At 37.2% G+C, this 25574-nt stretch overlaps 1 protein-coding gene across 7 annotated transcripts in view; it reads left to right on the forward strand.

The window, feature by feature from the left end:
* The window catches only part of frmpd3 (FERM and PDZ domain containing 3), a 781596-nt gene extending 756578 nt beyond the window's left edge, over positions 1-25018 (forward strand). For 4 of the 7 annotated variants that reach the window (XM_039765859.1, XM_039765862.1, XM_039765860.1 and 1 more), the window contains 6 exons: positions 11044-11170; positions 14199-14288; positions 15537-15716; positions 15972-16107; positions 20116-20991; positions 21613-25018. In XM_039765859.1, the coding sequence (XP_039621793.1) occupies positions 11044-11170; positions 14199-14288; positions 15537-15716; positions 15972-16107; positions 20116-20991; positions 21613-24401 (4198 nt within the window). In that variant the 3' untranslated portion in view covers positions 24402-25018. The remainder of the gene's footprint in view (positions 1-11043; positions 11171-14198; positions 14289-15536; positions 15717-15971; positions 16108-20115; positions 20992-21612) is intronic. The other 3 variants (XM_039765863.1, XM_039765864.1, XM_039765865.1) reach the window with 2 other exon arrangements.
* Positions 25019-25574: the final 556 nt, after the last annotated feature.

Raw genomic sequence — 25574 nt, forward strand, 5'->3', positions numbered from 1 at the left:
TCTTTTGCAGAGGTGCCACAGAAAGAAGCTTCTCCGTCTTAAAATGCTTTCTACATTGGTTCCAGATTCTAAGTGAGTGGAGCACAATTGGGTTATTAGTGTATTGCCGATAACGTGTGTTTATTGGAGCAGAGCAGGGAATACAAAGAAGTACTGCAGGATTTTACTTCTATTGCGGTCCATGCCTGTGTATGTTCTTCTATTTGTGTCCAGGTTCTTATCGCCTGTATATTTGCCGCCCAGTAATAAAACTGGAAGTTAGGTAGAGCCATGCCGCCTTCTGCCTTTTGTCTTTGTAGGGTCGCTCTTTTGATGCGTGGATGTTTAGAATTCCAAATAAATGAGGTTATTGTTGAATCTAATTGCTTAAAGAACGATTTATTAATGTATATTGGTATGTTTTGAAATAAAAAAAGGAGCTTAGGAAGAATATTCATCTTAACAGTGTTAATTCTTCCAGCTAGTATGAGATGAAGGGTTGACCATCTATGCAAGTCTTGTTTAATTTTTTCCATGCAGACGACGAAATTTTGTTGATATAGAGCTTTATGTTTACTTGTGATGTTTACCCCTAATACCCCATTAAAGCTATATTATGTTCAAGTTCAAACTTAACCAAAAACTAAGGTAAATTTACCATTAACATTAACATAAAGGATTTAGCTCTTACATGACTCTGTGAGTGATAGTGCAGAATGCTGGGACACGTTCAAATATAAATTTTACAAATTGCATAATGAGTACACATAAAGACAAATATTTGTTTAAACAGATAGAAAAATAAAGTAGTTTAAAACTGATTAACATAAATGGAATCTAACAATATCTGACCATTGTTGAACTATGGACTATGGTCAGTTCACAACAGGAGAAAGAAAACAAAACTTTAGTCAGGAGCATCCCTGGACAGCATAAACCTCTGGGGGTCCATGGTTAATTTTAACAGAGAAAGTCAAAACTAAAGTCAGACAAAGTCAGACACAGTGACAGCCCTGTAGACTACCCACCCTCTCCTGTGTATTCTAAAGTAGTCTGTGCTGAGCTGTCCAATCCAATGGCAGAATTCTTTCATTTGATGGTTCTTGGGCTCCCATGAGTTTTTCATGGGAAGGACTGCAGCTTGGCAGTAGAGTAAAGGCACTAAGTGCCACAACAGGGGCCTCATGTATAAACGGTACGTACGCACAAAAATGTTGCGTACTCCCATATCCAAGTTCAAATCACGATGTATAAAACCTAAACTTGGCGTAAAGCCACACACATTTTCACAGTAGCTCAAATCCTGGCGTACACAAGTTCTCTGCTCGATTTTGCAAACTGGCAGCACCCAGCATCAAAGCAGTGCTTTTTCTCCAGTGTGTTTTCCATTTCTTTTTTTAGATCCACATCCCTGACGCGGCTTTATCATATACACTGACATTAATATGTTTATTACATTATACAGATAAAATGTTAACAGTTAAATAATCTATGTTTTAATAATTAAACATGTGAGGACACGGTGTCGCAGCGTTAACAAGGAACTGGCGCCCCGTTCAGGAATTGTTCCTGTCTCGCGCTGTATTCTTGATGGGGCTGGCGCGACACTGGAAGGATAGATGGATGGAATAATTAAACTTGTACTACGAAGATATTTCAATATTCCTTAAATGTTTTGAAAAATCAGAGTTCTAAGCTTACAGTTGGCTTAATGTCTATTAGAGCTGATTGTGTGGTGATTGGTTACTTGGAGAAAGAAAAGGAAGGACAGGAATCGGGGGTTAATATGTTTGAAAGAGTCAGTACTGCTGCAATAAATAATTTCATCGAAGGTCGCGCATGGCGCAGCAAGCATCTTGCGGGAGGCAGGAACAATCTCTGGATGCGGCACCAGTTCATCACTATCACTGCGCCACCGTGTTCCCATGTTTAAATACATGCTTTAATTGATATGATATGAATACTGAAATTATATCATGTATACATCTCAGTATTTAAATTATTCAGAGAGCTGTAATATCACGAATGTAATGGATTCTGTGTCCTGTCTGAGAAAGAGAAAGCCAGTTTAAGAAGCACATAGTGATTCATACACATACAGCACATAGAAGAACATATACAAAACAAAGCATTTAATGTGCTACATTAGTTATGATGGGATTTGAGAAACTAGTAACTTAAACGATTTTAAAATAAAAATTTCTGATGTTCTACTTTAATGACAAAATAAACTACATGATTAAAGTGGAAACTTTGAGATTAAAGTTGACATTTTGAGCTTTTTTCCCCACAGTGTCCCTACGTTTTTTTCTTTTCTCTGTATCCTAATAAACTTCCATATGACACTCAGACAGTGGGTTATGACTCGCCTTTTCACAGCGACTTTGATTTCTGACAACTTCTTTTTATTTCGGGTACTGTGCGATTTTGTGAACTTGAACTTTCGAGTTTCTCCAACACTCCATGTCACTCAATCAACTTCGTTTTGTTGTTTATACCACTGTTTAAACCAACAAATAGTAAGTTTTTCCTTGCCTTTACTTGGTATTCGTTGAAATTTTTCTATTTTCCCTGTGCTTTTGCCATTGTCTTTTCACAGAACACTGAGCTTAAGGGCTATTTATATTGATTTGCATATTCAGAGGGGCGTAATTCTGGGAATAGTTGGGGAGTGGCAGCAGGCGCGTGCACATGCGTTACTTTTCAAGATAACCAGGATTTATGGAGCGGAAGAATGTGGAAACTGGAGTTCGCACAGATTTATGCATCTGGATTTTTTTGTGCATACGCACATTTCTGCTTTTGTCCTTACGCCATGTTTTAGTGTGAATTCTATGGACGGCATTATGCATGAAGCCCCTGGTGTTTTACAATTAAAGCAATGGAGGATGCATGGGAACAAAAGCCTAAAAACTTAACAAATACATTCACTTTTCAAATCAACAAAGTTTTGAAATTACATACGCATTGTAAATTAGCTTATAGAAAAAAACACCAATATTATACGATTCAACCATTTTAAAAGATGACATGCTGTGTGCACTACATCACAACAATCTTTCACACCCAACCAGGGCTGTAGTTTCCTCTCAAAAGACTAAATCATAGTAAACTGGTCCTGCTACATTCTTAGTATTGTGTTCATTAGATAGATAGATAGATAGATAGATAGATAGATAGATAGATAGATAGATAGATAGATAGATAGATAGATAGATAGATAGATACTTTATTAATCCCAAGGGGAAATTCACATAATCCAGCAGATTTCTTATACTGAAGCTTTAGAGAAAATATTCAGTATGTTTTAGGCTATTATTTTCTAGTGGTACCCATGCCCCTTATAGTTATAGTTTATAGTCCCTTATAAAATGCTAGGACTAGATATGTATTTTGTAAAATTTATAGAAAGCACTTAACTTTAGAACACAATTTTAAATGGAAAATGCATGTATGGCATGTTTGTGGAGAAATAACTTTAACATGATAAAGACCAAGCTTATACTTTAGTTTCCTAATTAAAGACCCCATTGGAGAAATATCATTTGATCTCAAAGAAAGGTATAGTTGGGTGTCATCTGCATGTGAGTGTAAATAATTGTCATGTTTTCTAATAATAGTTCCCAATTGAAGTATGTAAAGTATAAACAGTAAAGGTCCATGTACTGAACCCTGCAGGACACCATATTAGCCAAGCTCTCTATAGCCCATATTTAACACTTTGGGCGCACTGCTGTCAGTCATGTATAATAATGCATTGCCTTATCTACTATCTACCTCAACTGAAAAATTTTCTGACTGCCATTATGACATAGTTTAGTAGCTTAAAGTACAGGACTGGTCACATCAGTCACCAGTCATGAAACTGAATGATGCCTGCCTGGTGAAGTTGTGCTTTGACAATACAATTATGTAAGACATAGGGTTAAGCTGTCTGACAATGTGACTAGTGCAAGGCTGAGGATGTGACCCAGAGTTGTACTCTAATCCTTTGCCTAATGTTTTCTGTTCTTTATACCATACCTTTGTTCTTTACATGCATATGCAATAGTGCCTCCAAGCCCCAGAAAAAAGTGGACCCCTGTGCACCCAAGGAGCCATGCTTAACATATTTGTTTTTCTTTCTTTATAAATTTGAAAATACACATTTAACTATTGTATTACATGACAGCTTGTTTTTTTTCTGCCATTGATAACTCAGTTTCTCACCATTTCACTAACTGGTACTAACAACATCAGGCAGACTAATAAGCTTTCTGTTCTCTGACTCTGGTACATCGCATTGGAACATTTTTTGAATGCAGTCTGTAACCTATAGATGGTAAGCCTCATTAATGTTTATCCTGCTACCAACAAATTATTTGGATCTCAACCAACTTTTTCAAAGTTGACTGAAGCTAGAAATAATTAAATATTCCTATTTATTGTAACATTTAAAGAATGTGTGTATTTGGAGTGACTTGTGGCATGTATATGTTATGTTAAACTATTTTGTTTAACTTATCCAGGATTTAATACATTTTATATGGTTTGTTATTGGGGAGGTTCTTGAAACTGGTAGTACTTAGTTTCATTTCCATTTTTTCTTTCATTTGGAGTTGACATTTGCTATTTTACTTTACTGTCATATTTGTATCTAGCAGGATTGTGCCTTGTTTTTTTCTATGAGCACTACCAGTGTTTCTGTGATACAGGGGCCTGTTGCTAAGGACTTGTCCCTGGAGGTCTTACTGCAAGATATCATTGGAAGAACAATTAATTTATGTAGATACACGTTAAAACAAATTACAAAATGAAAAGAAAGTTTGTCGATATGAGCCCATTGTTTTTTTTTTTGCTAAGAAGACTGAAGAGAGTAAGAGTGAAGAGACTAAGTCAGAAGAAAAGTCAAAAGGCAGAACAAATCAGGATTGTGAAAGACAGCAGAGAAAGAAGTATTTCTTATTATGAAGAGGACAAATCAATCTGGTTTTAATAATCAATTTGAGTTTCTGCAAAGATTTAAAGATTAAAATAACAGACTGGTTTTGAAAATTAAGATCCTCATTTTTTTTTTGGTCCATGAATTCTGAACTGGTCACATTACAATTACATTTTGTGTTTGGAATTTCTATTCTCTGGCACTCTTTAAAAATCCAAAATAGACTTTGCCTTGTAGGGGCACATTTATTTGCACACAAACAACAAGAAATGCTAAAGAGCAGAATCTTCTTCACGGTCATTTGCACTTAAGTGGTCATTAACAAAGCTGAATTACAGGGTATCAGCACTTGTTACAAATCTGTCTGTCCTCTGTACAAGTGAATGTGAATGTGAATCTAAAATTCAGAAGATCTTGGGTGCTCATCAAAGGGGTTCCACTGTTGAAAATGTGTTATTTGGCATGGTTATTGACCTTCATGCTCACAGAGTAAAATTCAGGTTCATCCAGCTACAGATTCTGTGCTAAACAATATACCACCCTCTGTTTAGTGCATTATTTACTGAGGTAGTATATGAAAGAACGACAGTGATGTATTACAGAGAGCCTTTGTTTCTATGGTGTGATAATACAATACATTTTCCTCATGACACCATCTACCCTCTCACAACCAGTGAAACAAACAAACTGAAATGACCGACAAGCAAAGACACATCTCAGAAATGGGGAGGGACAAGAGAATGATACAGACAAGTTTGTGAGGTAAACAGAATGTTGAAAATGTCACAATTGAAAATAACAGCTGTGGCACTAGTATGTGTGCCGTTCTTTGGGGTGTTACGAAGGGTGAGCGAATAGGGTAGGAGGGACAGTATTGTATAATAAATTCAGTTTCAGTGACCATGGTCAGTGCTTCATCGCAGCGTGTTAGCAGTTACAGCATACATTGAATTTCATTCAGTAAAAGAAATGCAAAGAAGACACTGTATGAAGTTTCATGCTTCAGTGTGGTAGAATATTTTCTTGTAATACTGTTTTAAACTGGTTCAATATAATTCCAATCTACTGGTAGAATGAATAATGTGTTTGTTGGACCATTGAGAGTTGTAGAACATATGAAAATATCAAATGGTTGATATAAGCTGTAGACATTCAGTAAGATATCAATTGATAGTATTAAATATTTCAAACTGATTGTTCACCAAATTATTCATCAAGATCAATACTGTCTGTCACCTGTGTAAACAGTCCATATGTTTTTTAGGAATAATTTAGTTACTTTTTTTTACTAAGTTTATTAATTTGTTAAGTAAACACCACCATATGCGGAAGTATTTGCAGCCTCATTTAGAAATATATATATATATATATTTTTACATCTTCTTGCTTCCTCCAATCTCGCATCAGTTCCTCAGACTCATCGAATTTTGATACACCACTTCAGTGACTTTTAGTTTAAAACCAGCTTCATATTTTCTTCTTATCGAATGCTCCATCGTTCTAGTGTATGAGGGTGTGAGATACAAAAAGCACAAATCAGTGCAAACGTCACTTCGGAATAGTTCAGGTATTACCGTGTGGTCACGTAGGCACAATACATAAAAAAAAGGCAATGTGCTCTGTAGTTACTTTCTCAGGTGGGCATTAGCATATCATAATCTCTTGGACCAATAGCATGAGTTTTCCACATTCAACTTATACGACCGAAATTATAAGCTACTGGAAAGTATACGGTAAAATTAAGCCCCGACTTATCCACGGGAGAACTTAAATGCAAGTATATAAGGTAAGTTAAATGACCATTCACACTATCCTTTCAAAAATGATCATGTCTTCGCACTGCACCTCATAAATTTATTTTATATTTATTCTTTGTGGATACTCTCTGAATATCCTGTATAAAGTATGGTGTAGGTTTCTGGCAAACAAATTAATATTTGTGTTTCTGATTTTTGAAGAAGAACAAGCTTGATTTATTGCTTTTAACATAACATGTTACTAACTTAATTTCATCTTCTGACCCCTCATTCTCTATCCTTGCGGCCTGCCACTATTTCACTTCTCGTCGGTATACTCCAATAAATATTTTCCTCAACCAATAAAAAAGATTCCTGAGCCTTGGGTGTCCAAATAAAATTGTCGGAATATTGAAACTCACAATTTTATAAATAAATTAATTTTTGGAGACACAGGAGAATCTCTCTTTCATTTAAGAGATTTTTTTTCTGTCCTCCCTGGCCATCAAAACTTATCATCAGAAACCATCTCTAGAGACTTACTGTGCACTTACTTTCCATATATAAGAATTTTACTTCTCTATTAATTTGTATCTGTCTTATACAGTATAAGTGTGTATTACTTATTTTATATGTTATTATTATTCCTATCTAATTAATTTTTTTTTCTTTGCTTCTAACTATTTCTTTGATATCTTATAAAACACTTTACATTACTTGCTGTGTTTGAAAATGTGCTATAGAAATAAATGTTTATTTTTGTTATTGTTGTAAAATATGTTGTTCCTTATCGGTTGTAATGGAGCGGCAGATAAGATGCACAAATGTTTTGAGGCCTCTAAGAGACCCATAAAACCAGGTCAGGGCCTTTGCCTGGCCAGTTAAGAATAGGCCTCACCTATGCAGCCTGACCTCCCAACTCCACAGGCAAGCTTTAGGCTTGGTCAAGTCCAAATTATTGCAAGTGCAAAAGTGTATCAAAATTGCTCTTAAGGGAAAGAAAACCACTAAAAAAAACTCTGATTTGAGAAATAAGTCTATGTAGAACCTTTACAAAAGAAAAAAATAATTATATAAACAAAAGAAGAACAAAAAAGACAAAATAAGGCCAAAGGACTAGCCTAGAAAGGTAATCCAATGTTCAAATCTGAAAAGGAGGACCAAAATCAATAGTGACAAGAAACAGTGCACACTCCAAACATCAATGAGCCAATGAAGATCTTCTCCTAACCTCAGCATATTCAGGCTGAGCACAGTCCTTTCAGCTATGACATCAGGGTGGTCCTGCTTCCTGGGGTTCCACCCACAATGTACAAAAAAATTTAAAAAAATTTAGAAGCACAATACATAGATACTAAATAATAAATAAACAGAGGAATATTGAGAAAAAGAAAACACATTATTACCACATACATATTAAAAAATACATTAAGATGAGCAAAGAAGGCACAAAAAAGAAAAATAATCCTGAGAAAAGAACAAATGACCTGTAGTTATACTGAATGTTGTGTTACATTAATAACCACCCAAATCAAAATCAAAAGTATTTTTGATAATATGGTAAAACCAGTTCCTTGATCTAGCAAGAAGATAAAGAAATGAATGGTTATTTTCACCATGGTTTTGTTACAGTGCTGATAGTTAATACAGTGGCATAATGTGTCATGGTTTTCTTCTGAAAGAAAGAAAAAACTGGCTTGTACCAAACTGTCATCTGATTGATCCATTTTGTAAGGTTTTCTTAATGTCATTTTCCAAAGCTATTTTCTGAGGACAGGACAATGCATTCCTTTAGGATATGGCGCACTGTGTAATAACTCAAATGCACAATCAACAACAACAACAACAACATTTATTTATATAGCACATTTTCATACAAACAGTAGCTCAAAGTGCTTTACATATTAAAGAATAGAAAAATGAAAGACATAATTATAAAAAATAAATCAACATTAACATCGAATAAGAGTAAGGTTCAATGGCCAGGGGGGACAGAAAAAACAAAAAAACTCCAGACGGCTGGAGAAAAAATAAAATCTGTAGGGATTCCAGACCATGAGACCGCCCAGTCCCCTCTGGGCATTCTACCTAACATAAATGAAACAGTCCTCTTTGGATTTAGGGTTCTCACGGAAGGGCTTGATGATGATGATGGTCACGTAGACTTCTTCCTTTTAATCCGTCCATCATTGTTGGAGCATCATGAAGCTTTCACAGACTGTACACAATATGATGAAAGTTCCAAATGTTTCAGTTCACTAAAAACCTCCACCACATCGTTATACTGTGGATTTATTTTTAGGATAATCTTTCTAAAACAGTTTTTAAAAGACCCCCAAGCCTCAAGTGCCTTAATTCCTAAGCTAACTCTTGCGTTATGCTTTTCAAATGAGGTGTTAAGCAGAGCTTTGATCACAAAACATTATTTGTTCAAAATGCAATTTGCAGTTTTGTTTGGGAAAAGTCATATGCTCTGGTTACCAATGGGACCACCAGCCAATTAAAGAACCTGGAGTTTGTGCTTAAGGGTAATCTGTACGATGTTTAATTGGTAAAGCAATTCTGAATCAACAGGAGCTGGAAAAATAAGGGAGACCATTTTAGCCAGACTGTGTAAGCAGTTATTTCTAAGGGTTTGATTGCAACTTTCCATCTTGCCAACCCTGCTGTACTAGGATAGACTTTAAAGTGACTCCGAAGCATGAAGAATCCATGTTACCTGAACCACAAGAACAGGGACATAATTTTACTCATATATATATGAATGTTGTGTCCCTGGGTGTTTGTTTTACCCAGATCCACGAATATGTAATGTGATGGTTGATGGTGTAGACAACTGTTGTTCTAGTTGCCATTCATTTAATCTGGTACCACTTTTTAATAAAAATCAAAAAATGTGAAAATATTCAAACCAAAATTGTTAACCAAGTTTGAATACCACAAAGATTTTTTTTATTTGTCCCCAACACCTGAATGAAGTGTGTATTGTTACACGCTCTTAAATAGTCTCCAGGTTGTAACGTCAAACATCTTTGCTTATGACAGTCACATAATCATTTTTTATATTTATATAGTGCTTTTCTCACTACTCACAGTGCTTCAGTGAGTGGGGAGCCTTTTCAACCACCACTAATGTGTATCACCCACCTGGATGATGTGATGGTAGCCATTTTTGCACCAGTATGCTCACCACAAATTTGCTATTAAGTGGTGAAAGAGATACCCAGTCAGAGTCAGGGGATGATTGGGGGGCAATTTAGCCTGGACTTCGGGATACACCCTGCTCTTTATGAAGGATGCCCAGGGATCCTTAATGACCACAGAGAGTCAGGACCTCGATTTTGTGTCTCATCTGAAGGATGGCACTATTTTTTGCAGCACAGTGTCCTGTCACTGCACTGGGGCTTTGGGATCCACATTCAGACCACAGGGTGAGCGCCCCCTTGATGGCCTCACCAACACCTCTTCTTTGCTTTCAGAAGCAACCCAAGCAGCAACCCAAGCTTTTCCTAGATGGTCTCCCATCCAAGTACTAGCCAGGCCCAAACACGCTTAGCTTCGGGCGGATGACCTGTTCTGATGTGCTATTGCTGCCCCACAATTGACAATAATAAAAAGCTGCAGCCACTGAGAAACGCAGAAAATCTAGAGTGTAAACAAAAATGAAATATCATAAAAGTAACAATAAAATGTTTTCACAATAATTTAATCCAAGGTGACAAGTCTGCATGATATAGAACTCAGGTTGTAGAATTACTAAAATCACGACAGGTTTGTAGACAAAGCATGTTAACGTGATCTGCATTTTAAGAAGATACCATGCTGCATTCACCCCACTTCTAGTACATGTTTGTATTTAAATGACTCTCAGCCATTATCTTTCCAACTGGTATCTTAACTAATTTGTAATCTCTATGGCAACATGTGCCATTTCTCCAGCAGTATTTGTTTTCAGCAAACTATCATTTTTAAATTAATGCTGAATTCTGTATAGCTTATTAAGGCACATAAACAAGTGTAATAAAACCATAAAGGCCAAAGTTTTATCTTTGCATATACCTACTTTGGTTTTTATTTTTGCACTTTTTTTCAGAAACAACTGACATACAATGTAGGATGCTTTTCTTTAGAGCCTGTTTTACATTCTGTGTCTTTTACTTTTTCAGTTCATAACATATTCTCAGTCTAGGTGATGTTTAAATCAGTAGAAAAAAAAAAAATATATATATATATATATATATATATATATATATATATATATATATATATATATATATATATATATATATATATATATATTAAAGGGTCATAAATACTCTACTTTTTAACAAAAATATAATCTATTTTGCATATACCTAACATGCATACACCCTATATTTGCTTTGGATTTTTTTTTTGTTCTCTTAGGAAAGAGTGGGGCCTGGAACCCTTCCTGCCTCCATCACTACTTCCCTTAGTGAAGGAAAAGAATGTCTGCAAATCACTTTCACAGCAACTGAAGGCCTATCAAAACCCTCCTCCCACAGGGAACAAGGTAAATCTGTGTTCATTATACAGAAGATAAGACTTCAATGCACATTCTCACAAGATTCTGTGGAGACTGAAAGTTAGGAATATATTTATTGGTGGTATATTAACAATTAAAGAGTCTAAAGGATATTATAACAAAAAAGACTTATCTCACTGATTTATAATTAAATTGATATTCTTAATAGATGACATTGTGCACCTGCACACGTCCTTATTTAAAAGAAAAAAAAAAGTACTTTGAAATATTTGAAACAATTGCACAACTATTAACAAGACTGCAGTTGGCCTTCAGCAGACGTGCAGCTGAAAAGAAGACACTAGGCTGTGATGCTTTGTGCAATGGCGCCATCTGGTGTTAAGATGCAATGTAAAATATGTGCATTTTAAAATTGTGTTCTATGTATAATCTTTGTTGATTAGATAGATAGATAGATAGATAGATAGATAGATAGATAGATAGATAGATAGATAACAACATCTTTAAAAATTTCCTGTATTATATAAAATATCTAATAAATTATTTACAGTTAATATATATTGGAATGACAAAAAAGCTTGAGCATTTGTTTCTCTGGTGTGTCTGAAGAAACCAGAATGCTTATTAACAGTTTATGCTATATATAAAACCTCTTGCACATTCAGCTTTAAGTTGCATTTAATTAACCCTTGAGTTACACTCAGTCCTTTTCCTTGTGTTTAAAATATCATTCTGTTATAGGTTGATAAATAAATATATATATATATATATATATACTTATAATAAACTGTAAAAGATTATTACATATTACCTAAATATTCCAGAGGATAAGGATTGCTAACCATCCTGACCAGGGTGAAGCTCTTTCCATGCTGTCCTTCCATTATATCCTACTGGCTGGATAAGAAATCAGTGTCCATCCCAGCCGGAATGCCAGGCTATTTCACCTTGGAACCTACAACAAAATAGGTGTTTTCCTTTTTTTACACTGCTGTATTCTTGCCATTTACAGGAACCATTTGTACTTTTTAGAATAGCATTGAAGCTGGATTAGATAGTTTTACAAAAACAAAGAGATATAGTGATATTTTGTTTACTTTTATTACGTGCCACCTTATCTGGTTCACACAATTTTGCAGTGTTTGGCACTGCTGCCCCCCAGCTTCAGGGAGGTGTGTCCATGTTTATAGAGCATCTCAGTGAAGGATAACAGTCTTAACTGGTTTAAAAATCTCATAGAGACGCAAATGTGTCCCTACTCATAGGAGTAGAATCAAAAGCATTTCTTCTACATTTTCTTAATTGAGGAAACTACTTCTAACTTCACCAGAATTTAGGAGGGCTTATGAGCTGTACTGACGCAATTGAAGCTGCCAGAAGATGGAAGGGATTAGCACACAAATCCCAGGAAAGGCAGAACATTGTGGAAACTCTTGACAATGATTTTGATTTGACAGAGATGGAATAATATTCATAACAAATCTTGTATGTCACATGATCGCTCCAGCTAGGCTAAAAAGTCTTGCGCTGTCAGCTGAATTGAAAGTGTTGGCAATGTTACATTTTTTGGCCACATTGAAAATGCACCATTGCAGCAGTAATGATTAATTATGTCACAACCAACTATTGGTCGAATTTTGCACCAAACTTTGAACGCCCTCACAACACACGAGGTAATATACAGATTAATACATCTCTTCACCACTCTTCTTGGGGTAATGTTAAAGCAAGCTACATTCATGCAAATCACCAGTTTTCTTGGAGTTGTTGGTGTGATTGATGACACGCACATAACAATTATTGCCCTGAGTGTGGAGGAGCACACAACTGTGATTTACAAGAGATATCATAATAGCAACATACAGATGGACATGGAAACAAACTGTACTGTAGTAACTAGAATATTTCCCTGAAGATATGTAAGGCTGGATGGGTGAAAAAAGCAAAATGTCAAACAGGAAAATTGAACTTTTCATTGTACGAACCCCTTGAATAATCTCTTTACATATCAAAAGTCCGTGAAGGTTCAAGAAGGCAGGCTCAGACTCCACGAGCAATGGATAAATAGAACCTTGCAGAAGATAAGAGGGATCAATTAGAGGAGTGCAATTCTGGAAGATGACCGGGAACACTGCAAAAATTAACAAAACAACGGAAGCCAGTAACTGTTGTTTTATTAAGCATTTCCCATGGCCATAACAACAGGAAGGAGATTCTTCTGAACATGCGGCTGTCAATCATTCATTAAAAAATAAATATGCCCATTAATGTACTTTACTCTCGTTCAATGTGCGTCTCAGTCTTTCCATCTTGGTGCTCCTTACAAAATTATTCTTGATGTATTCTATGTTATTATGTCTTTGTTCTTCTTCTACTTTGAATATTATAACTATTTTTCTTACTGTTATCATAATCTTTGTGGTAAAGCCTTAACGTTAATATTAGAAACCCACTTCATAGTTTATAAGAAAACTACAAAATGCCATAATGAGTCCCAATTTTCAGGTCATGTTGCTGTTATATCATGGCGTCATTCATTCTCAAATGTGAAGTTCTATTCCTAGCTGGGAGTAGAAGTAGGACACTTCATAACTACTTCTAAATCCTACAAAGGCAAAAATCTTATCCTAGTGAGATTTTAGTGTAATTTGTAGGACTAATTGTGATATGTTTGATAATTACATTCACTGTCATTTTCTACATGGACTTTGCACATTCTCCCCATATTTAGTCAGTCTGTTTTCTCAATAGACATGCAAGTTATGATAAATGTCATTTACAGTATAACCTTTCCCAGAATGAGTGCATGTGAGTGTATCTGTGATTGTGTTCTGCAATGGACTTGTGTCCCAACTAAGGTTATTTTCTGCCTTGTACCAATGTAGCCTAAACGGCCTCCCCCTGACAATGATTCTTCAAACAGAGCAGGTTCAGAACCTGTATATTTATATAATGTTCTGTAACAGTTCTTAATAGCTCCACCTCTAAAACAAATGTGTTTCAAGTTCAGAATCATAATATAATGTTGATTTATGTTATTTTCTTTTCATTACAGGTACCAGCCATCCAGGCAAAATTGCAGTACATGAGAGTTCTTAATGAACTGCCACCATTTGGAGGTCTCTTGTTCAACACCGTAGGGCTGGTACTTCAGCAATTCATTAATTAATTTTCCAGTAAAAATATTAACAGTATTTACAAATATTGTTTACAAATGGCATCTACTGTTTATAATTTCCTTTACTTAGATTAACAGTTGTTCATAATTTAAAATATGGATATTTCTGTTACATTTCCTTGTTTTTCTTTAAGTATATGCAGATATGTTTATTTTCACACCATTTGCATTAATGATCTGACTGCTAATATTCATGTCTGAGTCCTGACCAGCTCAGCATCCTTAATATTTTACACAGACTGTCAAAAAGCCATGGTTTATTCAGTACATTATATCACACTCATACAGATTTTCCTGTATCACACTGTATCACTCAATGAGTCGGTTTTCCTTTATGAGCTCTGGGCTCACAGTTTATTCACTTAAAACCTAGATCGGAATAATCCTAAATAAAAACTCTAAAATCAAGCACACAAATCGAATATTACAAGCCATATTTAGCATACTGTAAACTTTAATCCTTTTTACACATCCGCAGTTCAAAGTTCCCGAGCATGGACCCCGAAGACAATGAATGCTTACGAAGTTGGTAGTCAGTCAAAGGGAGTAGTGTGTACAACCTCTAAAACATGTAATCAGTTCATCCTGCATAGGTTCAGAGGACAGGCAGTTGAATTGAAGTTGTCTTCAGAAGCACAATTCTCTGCTCATTTACCAAGGTACCTACACGCTTGTAGTGGAATATATACTTTAATAAATTCTGGTCCTGTAATCCTTACAGCTGTCAGCATATATTCAAAATGCAATAAATCCTTCTCAAAGACACAAACAGGGCTTCACTGGTGTCACCACATGTCTCTTAGATTCCTTGAATGGCATGGCATCTAAATCCCTTCCAGTCATGGTGCTCAGGGTTAAAGGCACAACTTAATGAGGAAGTCACATTGAGGGGTAAAGACATCGCACCAGTACAACTGAGGAACAGATACAGCTATTTCTAATGCACTTTTGTGGAAAACCAAGCTATCAGCACATTTAAAACTATCTAATTACATTATACTTCCCACAAGGTCTCTATCATAGTGAAGTATTTCCTCAAAGTGACAGTCCATTATTTTGACTAACACAGGTAATTCCTACAAACCATGATAGTCACAATTTAAAATCAGGCCCACTATGAAGTGCTGCTAAAAATTTATACAGAGAGAATATCCATAACACTATAAGGGTGGTAGCTGGGTATTTCATATTGAGCCTTGTTTTTCTGTCTTTAAGGGTGACAAGCAGCCTGCCACCACACTCCTTGTTGGGCCTCGTCATGGGATTAGCCATGTCATTGACTTGAAGACTAATCTGACCACAGTTTTGTCAGAGTTCAGTCGGGTGAACAAGATCCAGCTCTTTAGGGAAAACCAAGGGGTCGCTCGTGTTGAAGTCAGCATTCTGGAGGTGAAGGTAAAACAGCACACACATTAGATTCTGTTATACCATTTCTTAAAAGGTCTATGTCACTGACAACCCTAATAACATATTGAGCACAATTGAAAGGATGTGTCTCCATTAGGTGTTCATTTTAAGACAGCAATGACAAGTTGGTGAAAGCTTCCTCTCCAACACTTCCTAAGATTTAAAAGTAATAATTTAATAAGCTTTTGTGTTTGCTTTGTCCATTATTCCTATTAATAAGGACAGTCTTTGTCTTTTTTTCAGCCCTTGGTCTTGTTGATGGAGTGGCCAGATGCTGCTAACTTTGCGTGTCTGATAGCTGGCTACTACAGGCTGTTTGTGGATCCTAAGAAAGTGATATTCTGTCGAACATCTAGTCAATCTCATATGATCAAGGCAGGTATGTTTGCCGCCATTTCTGATTGTACGATGATTTATTTTAAGAATTTTGGAGAGATTGTTTGTTACAGTGTACCCAAGGCACAGTCAACTTAGATAAAAATGATATTTTGGTAAACTGAACTGGTTTCACCAGTTTTATTATGTATGGATGGAGTAATAAAGTATTTTCTGTACATTGACAATATCAATATTTTTAAGGTTATACCCAAATTTGATCACAATGCAAACATAACATTAGAAGTATGAACGAGAAACGTACTACTTCTGCTACATTTTCTAAACTTTGACGTGAGTTTTTCAGCACTTTAATTCTGAAACTTAGTGGTGTTTTGTAAATTATTAAATTGCATTTACATAAGCCTAGTGTTTATAGGTACAGAAGATACAGGGCTGAAATCATATAAATGTAAAAAATATATACCATATAATGATATGACATATATATTAGAATAGATACATATGTACTGATTTCAGAAAATCAGTTTAATTCGTACAATGAAAGTTAACACATAACAAAATAAATAAAGTAATTAATAGTAACATTGAAATTCCCTTCACTAACAAACACATACGTAAAAGCAAAGGAAGAATGAAAAAAGAGCACAAAGCTGTCAATTAGAGATTGTTAAATGATTAGGAAGTTCACGGTCATTAATTATGGTCACGGTTGCTTTAAGGAGTGCTCATTCAAGACAGTATTGATAAACAGCTGCCATATGCTGAAAAATGCTTAATTTATCACTAGCTAAGTAAGCGTATTTATTTTGTACTTTTATAAAATGCTCAACATTGGCTTCCCCGTTGTATGACTAGGGCATTCAGGATTCCTCGAGTTAAGCAGAATCCAACAATGAACTACTAGTGTAGTGGAGGTTATCATGTTAGGGTGCTCTCTCCAGTGGTGTCTCAATATGACCAGTTAAAGGAAGAGGATTAATGTTAAAAATAATGCTGCTGGAGAAAAACTCTGTATTGGTACAGCAACCCAGGAACATAGCCAGAACATGTGTCTCAGGGAGGAACGAAATAGTGATGTTTAACAAAAGTTTAAAGTAATGAAACCTTATCAATAGCTATAATTTCATTTAAATATAAAATGCTTCAAACAACTGGGTTCTTAAAAGCAGGTTTTTCTCTTCAGACTGTTACAAACTTTGGCACAGAAGGAAAAGTTTGGGCATCAGAACTTCATTAGAACCATTGCAACATAACCTTTTCAGTAATTTGCATTTGTCCGTGTTTATCCAAAAATGATTTGAGTATTTATCTTCAGACTGTCAGCAGCGCCTTACTAAAATTTAACCAAAATATCTGGGATTAGGTACTGTGCAGTTCTTTTTTCTTAGATTGTGAGAACTCCCATTTGAATATCGTCTTCAAGTCCTTTCTCCACTGTGTGCTTTCCGCAAAGACTCCCTTAGGAGATTAGATTTATGCAAGCCATGCAATGTATATCCCTGATCATCCATGAAGAATAGTTAGACTCTCTGATACTATAGTCAAATCATACTGTCAACCAAAAAACATTACATTCATCAATCCTAAATTGTTATTACACCATAAAATCTAGCCAAATGTGCACCACTTCTCTCAGTGTGTCACCATATGCCTCCAAAGTGAGCCTTATTTCATTAACTCTTTCGTGTATTACAACATGCCTAGGCCTACTCTCCCTGTTGCAATTTCTACTCCTCCATCCAACCTAGTAACACTAACACAACTGCACTGTGACATTATAAACATTACATATAGTAAAAAATAAATAAAATTAGACTAGGGAGAAGCATTCTGAGGAATTCTGCTTGGCTGTTTGGTATCAGGATTATATCAATAGTTCAATTTTAAGCATGTCTTGTTCTTCAGAAAAGACCTGGCTAAACAGCAGCCATTTAGAACCATGGGTATAAAGCCCATCCCAGTCACTGTGTGGTATATTCACATTCTTGCTTATATGTGTGTTTGTGTGTGCACGTTTGTCCTGGATGTTCTGTTTTCTTTCCATAAATTAAAGTTATGTTGTCTTGTGTTTCCACATTGAGCTGATGTGAGATGGTGGCTCCAGTGATGGACTAGCACCCAATCCAGGATTGTTTCCTTCCTTGCACCCAATGCTTCTTGAATAGACAACCTGGATTGGATTAAGTGGGTCTGAGAAAGTTTTAATTCTATATACTTTACAGTCAGTGGCCACTTTGTTAGGTATATCTAACCAGCACCTGGTATACTTGAAATTAATAATGCCTCCAGAAAAAGCTTGGATTAATTGGACTGTGGATTCAACTGGGTTTTTGGTCTGCCTTAATGCCTTATCTTGCAAGAAAAATAGATTTAAAAAACGGCATGGCAATCAAATGGCACTGATTTGGTATTAATGTGTGCCATGAAAATATCCTCCAGACCAATACACTACCACCACTTGCCTATATTGTTGACATTAGGCAGGATGGATGTATTGCTTCATGCTGTTCAAGGCAAATTCTTTCCTCACATTACCATCTGCATGTAGCAGCAGAAACTAAGATTTTTCACATCAGGTGACATTTTCTAATTTTAATCATCTAATTTTGGTGTTTAGGTGCCCACTGAGGCCTCATGTTCCAGGTTGTAGCTGAAGTGGAACCAGGAATCCACTTATTTTGCTTTAGACCATCATATTGAAGGACCAAAGCATTGTGTTTGTTCAAAGATGCCTTTCTTATCTGTAGCTTTTCTGTTAGCTTGAAGATGTTTGGCTGTTTTCCTCCTCTGAGTTTTCCTCATTAACAAGTTGCTTTTGCCTGCATGTGCACTGCTAACACACAATTCACTGTAGATCTTAAGAGCCTGAAGTACATTAAAACTCCAGGTGGGCAGCAGTTTCTAAAATGCTGGGATCACCATGCCAGACACCGTCAGTTATACCATCAAAGTCTCTTAGGTCATACATCCCATCCATGCTAATGTTTGGGTGAAGAAGAACTAATGTCTGCACACTTATAAGTGCCTAATTTAAATATGTTTATTGGGTTGCAGTCAAGTGATTGCTTGATTAGAAGAGCAGGGTATTTACAATAGTAAGCAGGTATACCTAAAAGAGTGGCCATTGAATATATGCTACCTTCAATATACTGTACCTACATGTATTATTTAGACTGAACCTCACTTATAAACTTCCATTTTTAATATTAATGCCAAATAATTTAAGCAACATTATGTCTTATTGAATCCTTTGACCATTTACATATCAACTGTGTTGTTTTTTGTTTATGTTTGCTTTTGACAAAATATCTTGATAGTGACACATTTTTATTCCTGTCTTAATTTGTGAATACATTTTCTCTTTATTCAATTCATATCAAAGGACACCAATGATGTTGTGCAGTTTCATCTGACTTTTCCATCCTTTTATATAAATGGCAGTGGTCTTGAATTGAGTGAATGATTTTAAGAATTAAACCTGGGTATGTTACCTCCAGCAAGTGTAGTTTAATTTGAATCTCTGATCATCTCCATATACCCAAAATCACCCTTGGTAAAGAGGCAATTTTTTTGGTTGCAAATCATTTCAAGACACAACCTGTACTTTCCAATTCCATCTTTTTGGACTCTCCTTTGCATCTTCACTTATGAAAGTCTTCATTTACTGCAGTCATGTTAAGCCTTAACCTGGACCTTCCATTTTCCATCTAACGGACTCTGTCTTCATCCCTGCTGCTTTTAAGTTCCACTTTTGATTGTAACAGTCATATGACTTCATGGTCTACATTTCCAGCCCCATGGAGCTGGACATTCTGCTATATCCATGCTTGTAAAAAGCTCTTGCTTGCATTGATTCATCTTCAAAAATACATATATTTATATATACATTTATATTGCTATAAATGGCCAGGATCAGCCATAATCATCATACTGGATTCTTTTCTGCAACCATGCTTTCTCAGGGACAGATCCCTCATTAAACAGCTTGAGATTTCCTCCATCCAGAGGTTTTTCTACATTTCAATTGTTTTGATAATTATTTTTTTAGATTACAGAAATATCCAACCAGTCCTTCGACCAGCTCCTTCAGCTCAGACTGGTAGGAGAGAAGATGCGCTGGTCACAGATAGGCTGTCAAGAGAGTCGACTCAGAGATCAGCTGGACAGACCAACCCAAGTGTTGACAATTTGTGCTATCTTCACATGAAGGAGCAGCATCAGTACCAACAGCAGCAAAAAGAGCAAAAACGGCAAATTGACATTAATGAGAATGTTATACCAGTGGATGAAAGCAGGCCTCGTACCAAATCTGATCCCACCTACAAATGTTCCGATCCAGTGGCTGCAGCAAGCAGCCCAACACATGAGAGCTCAAAGACTAGGGCTCGGGCATATACCCTAGACCCTGTTCAACAGGCGGGGCACTTCTACTGTGACTCATGCAAAGCCAAGCTGAAAGCAGCTGCTTCTACAGCCCCAGTGGGAGCAGGTTTGCGTACACAGATATTGCAACAGTGTGCTAACGCCTGTGGCTCCCGTGAGGGTACGGTGGATCTCATCTCCCTACCACCACCAGGAAGTGACGAAGAACAGGATGATGAGGAAGGTACAATAAAGCCACCACCGGCAACTATTGCTGCCCCACCACCTGGTTTCCGAGACAACAGTTCTGACGAGGATGATCCTAAACGGCGGGCAGCTGCAGCCGCAGCCGCAGCTGCAGCAGCATCTTCATCAGTAGGACGGCGAGATCAGTCTGAAGAAGTGCCTGTAACACTCATTGACAATGTGGCAACGCGAACCGTGAGGGACCATGCCCAGGAACTGGACGATGCCTTGGTGTCTACCTTGCAGGCACTAGAAGCTCTGGCGGCATCTGAGGACTATCCACATCACCACCATCACCAACCACAACAAACAGCAGGTGGAGCCGCATCTTCCTCCATCTTTAGACTCCCCTAGACATTTTCTTTACAACCAGAGAGTAACTGCAGGAACATAGGCAAGATACATTAGATGGTTTAGCTGTTAATAATGCAGCCTTGGAAAGGAAGCAGTGAAATGTGCTGCAGAGACTCAGGCAGATGTACAGTACATCCAGTCTGTGCTTATTTATGTATTTATTTATTTATTTTTACATCAGGTTTTTTGACCCAAACTCCCAGGTACATTGCACATTTTCAACCTCACTCTGGATAGCGTTCCAGAACTGTACAGCCTCCAGTATTCTTTTGAGTTAAATAGTGTGCCACAGTTGCATTAGCTTTACAGTACATATTAAATACTGCAGCACTATTTGCACATAATTCAGTAGGGTGCTGTGCCTACAAACATGCAAAGAATATTATTAAACATTTATTAGAAATAGAGCATTTCTTGACTCTCAAGGGCAAACAGTTGTAGTGGCAATAGGTCATTTTAATTTTCACTTTAACCTCAGACCCAGTGCATACAGTTATTTAATTTTAAAGGTTTTGGGAATGTTTCATACTCCGTAACTTTCACTCTCCCTTTTGTTCCTTTTTTTGTTTTTATTTCCTTGCAGGTCTTATTGTGTTAGCAGCAATCACCCCTGAGTCCTCTCTGGATTCTGGCCATGAAACAAACTCCTCAGAATTGACAGACATTTCTGAAATGGTAACAGCGATGAAGCAGCACCCCAGTTCTACCTACCTGCTAGCTCACCACATCAACAAGGAGCGTATTTTCAACCGACGAGAATTTTCTCTGGCTATCCCCGCTTGCACCACACAGGCAGTGGGAGGAGCAACTATCTCCATGGGCCAGCTGCGGACAGGGTGTCCTGCAAAGCCACTTATTCTCAGTAAAGCAGGCCCTATGCGGATAACTCCCAGCCAGGAAGCATCACCTACAGGAGATCAGGGAAAATTTTCAGACCAGAAAAATCCAAATGACCATGGACAAATTTCTACAGAGCCCAAAACAGATCTAAAAACAGCAGTCAGCCCTAGCGTTATTAAGACCACAGAGGTTTTTCCTCAGGTTTCAAGTGAGCCAAAACATGCTAGTCCATCTGAAAAAAGAAAGGCGAGTAAAGAGCTTAAGACGTCATGCCTCACAGAAGATGGTTTAAGCCCCATTCTCTCTCTTGATGTCAAAGAGAAAGCATTAGTTCCTGTTAGCTCTGAAACAATCAATAAGGCCTCAGCTTTGCTTTCACCAGCAGACATCAATGCTTCTGTCAAGTGTAAGCAAATAAGTACTACCTCTGACCCAGAATCTGCAAGTAAGGCCAATGTGACTTCCAAATTGAAGGTTGCTGCCATAGATGCTGAATTGTTATGCACTTGTCCTGTGCGCAGTGAGGGAGGGTTACAGTTGAAGGACACACAGACCCAGAAAGTAGCTTCATTCCATTCTTCCTCTCCCGCTAATGATGATGAGAGATTCAGTGCTAAAGCTAAAAGTCTGCCACTGCCATCTAGCAAAGAAGTTGGAAAGGGAAATGAAGCAAGCCAGAAATCAAGTGTGGGCCTCTTTGTACCACCCCTCATCTCCGAATCTACTGAACGTAGGGAGAGGTTAGAAGCAAAGGCAGATGCCTCAGAAAGCAAAAGTGCCACTGATGCACAAAAGTGCCCAAAAACCTTACTCCAAAGGATAGAAAGTGTGCAACCTGCAGGCTCAGCGGAAGCTCCTACAGATTGCAAAAAGCTGAATTTGAGTAAATCAAAATCACAGAAAAGTGCACCTTTCCTCAGCTTCAGAAACTTGCTGTCAGCAACTTTCCCAGCACGTATGAAACGTGAGACAGATGAGCGACAGGCTCAGCTGCAAAAAGTGCGTCAATATGAACTGGAGTTCCTTGAGGAGCTTTTAAAGCCAAAGGCTGCCCAAATGGAATTGCTCCCTCAAGGAGCTTCACCAGTGCCAGCAGGAACACCCTGTCCCTGCCAGCTAAGGACCAGTCCAGTTCAAAAAATTCCAGGTATTTCTAGAGAGCAAAGGCGGAGCTGTGATTGTAAAAGGATATGTCGGGGAATGCGCCTTCCAGACACGCCAGTAGGGTCAGTAATGGAAAAGAGAGGGCGAGAAAATATTCCTTACAAGCCACCGCTACAGAAACAACTGCAGCAGCCAGAAGAAGTACAGCGGCCGCAGTCGCTAGAGATAAAGACATCAAGAATTCGTTCCACCAGTTTAGAATCACGGGATCCCCAGGAGCAGTCGGTTTCTTGCTTACCTGCTTGTGCATCTCGATCTGAATGCATTGGGGCACCTCAATATAAAAAACTCATAAGACGTTACAGCATAAGTGAAGCAGATAGTAATGAAAGAGCCCCGCTCTACTCCGAGTCTAAACCTGTAAAGGCCAAAGTTCCTGAGAAAGAAAATGAGCAACCCCGGGCATCTCTAAGCAAATCAAAAACTGCGGTGGACTTGACGTATGCTCAGCTCGGAGATGCAAAGAGAAAGCCTGTATATTCCATTAAAACAGAGGGTGGAAGAGAGCTGGAATTATTTCAAGAGGGTAAAAGTGGAGGAGAAGAAATTCTTGGACTTTCAGGTGAAGACGATGATGATGAAGAAGAGAAGTGCTGTTCCTTTTGTTTCTGCTACCGTAAATGTGATTCTACCGATGAAAGCAGTGAAAAGGATGAACTTTCATATTCCATTCCATTACAGCTACTGCCAGGAATGCAGTTAGATGCTCACACACTTCCTGTGGTCAGTAAGACCCTACAAGTTCTGGATGCAGACGGTTGCAGTGGAGAAGAAGAAACCCAAAGCCAGGAAATTGACTTAAGAACTACTGGGACCTTAGAAAGCAGTCTTTCCCGTGTGAAGGCACTCCAGGGCAAGACTTTCTCATTGCCTGATGGATTCCTTGCTGCTCAACTCGATGCCAATGAATTGCTATCTGTCCTTCGACAATGTGCTGGAAACCCACAAGGTGATGCAGATCCTAGACAGCAAGCTCCTCGGTTAGCCGAGTACAAACAAGAGTTGGCATTACGTTTCAAAGAATTCCGCGCTTCCTGTAGAAGGGTGGCAGGAGTGGAAAAAAGTCCCACACGGATGCTCCTGGCCGTGACAGCCAGCTTCCAGGTGCTTTGTGGCCTAATAGAGACATTCATCAAGTTAGTGTGTGTAGTGCGCTCAGAATCTCAGAGGCAGGAGCTACTCAAAAAAGTAGAAGAGGTGGCTTTAAATTATACCTTCCTTCTTAGGGCAGCTGAGGAGTCAATGAGTCGGACTGGAAGTCTCCCCACACCAAAAAGTAGTAGCAGCCAGCCTCCTCCTCCATCTGTTCAGGGGAGCAATACAGTCAGTTCTCAATCTCTTTCTATAAAACCAGTCATTAAAAAGTAAATCGTGAGGACTTTGCCCCATGTACTTATTTATTTTATGTTTGACTTGACAAAAAAAACAAAAACTGCTGTGTTAGATCTTGAATTATACCTCTCACATGCAATCAAATATTCTGATATTTCCATAATGATGTTTTGTATGCTTCGGTGAAGTCAGACATTGTCATTTTTGTTTTTTTCAGGTGTGCCATTTTATGTCAACAAATATAGTGTATAACAGTACATTATAATACCTTTCACTTTACATAGAATTACATCCTCATTGAAAAACTTTATGCTGTTGTGTGACTGTTGCTGTTAACTGGGCTCAAGGGGTACCACTTGAGGCCCAATTGTATTATCAGGGTGGGGCCAGTGAGTTCATCTCACCACCAGAACTGAATGCCACAGTTGAGCGAGGAGAAAAAAAAAAAGACCTGCAAAAAGGTACTATATATATATACTGGCCCAAAAACAAAGTCTTAAAAATATACAAAACAAAACGAACTGGACTGTTGCTTCTAAATATATACTTTAATGTTGTTTTACACCAAGTATATGCTAATAGTTATCACACTTCTAATTAAAAGTACTACTGTAAAGAATTTATTTTTATTTCAAAGAAATATATTAAAATAAACAGCAAGTAGCAGATCTTCTGTTTGAATTTGATATCTGATGGTGATAGTATAATGTGTAAAACTGTTCATTAAATATTTCTGGTTGATTATCTATCTATCTATCTATCTATCTATCTATCTATCTATCTATCTATCTATCTATCTTTTTAATTTACAGAGTAGCAATGTCAAGATTATCCAAAAGAAAATTATAGTATCAAATACAGAAAGTATATTTTTCAATATATTACATGATTGTGTAATATTTTCATTGATCTAATATACTGTATGTTTGGCAAAGTAAGCTTTCTTTTTTGAAAATTTTGCTCACCATACTTAAAAATGAGCCTTGTTTTTAAGTACTTTCAATACATGGAAGACATCCTTTTTTTAATTCCACTAACACATACAGTAGCTATAGGGACTGGTCTTTGCAGCTATGGCTGAAATGGAAAGTAATATTAAAGGCATTTTACATCACAAGACACTTCACAAACCTCAGTGTAACTCCTCATGAAACTTCTTAGAGTGTATAGTAAAGACGATACTAGGTAGCAGAAATATATTTCAATTAA

Source organism: Polypterus senegalus, chromosome 10 (assembly GCF_016835505.1).
Source record: "Polypterus senegalus isolate Bchr_013 chromosome 10, ASM1683550v1, whole genome shotgun sequence".
Classification (NCBI taxonomy): domain Eukaryota; kingdom Metazoa; phylum Chordata; class Cladistia; order Polypteriformes; family Polypteridae; genus Polypterus; species Polypterus senegalus.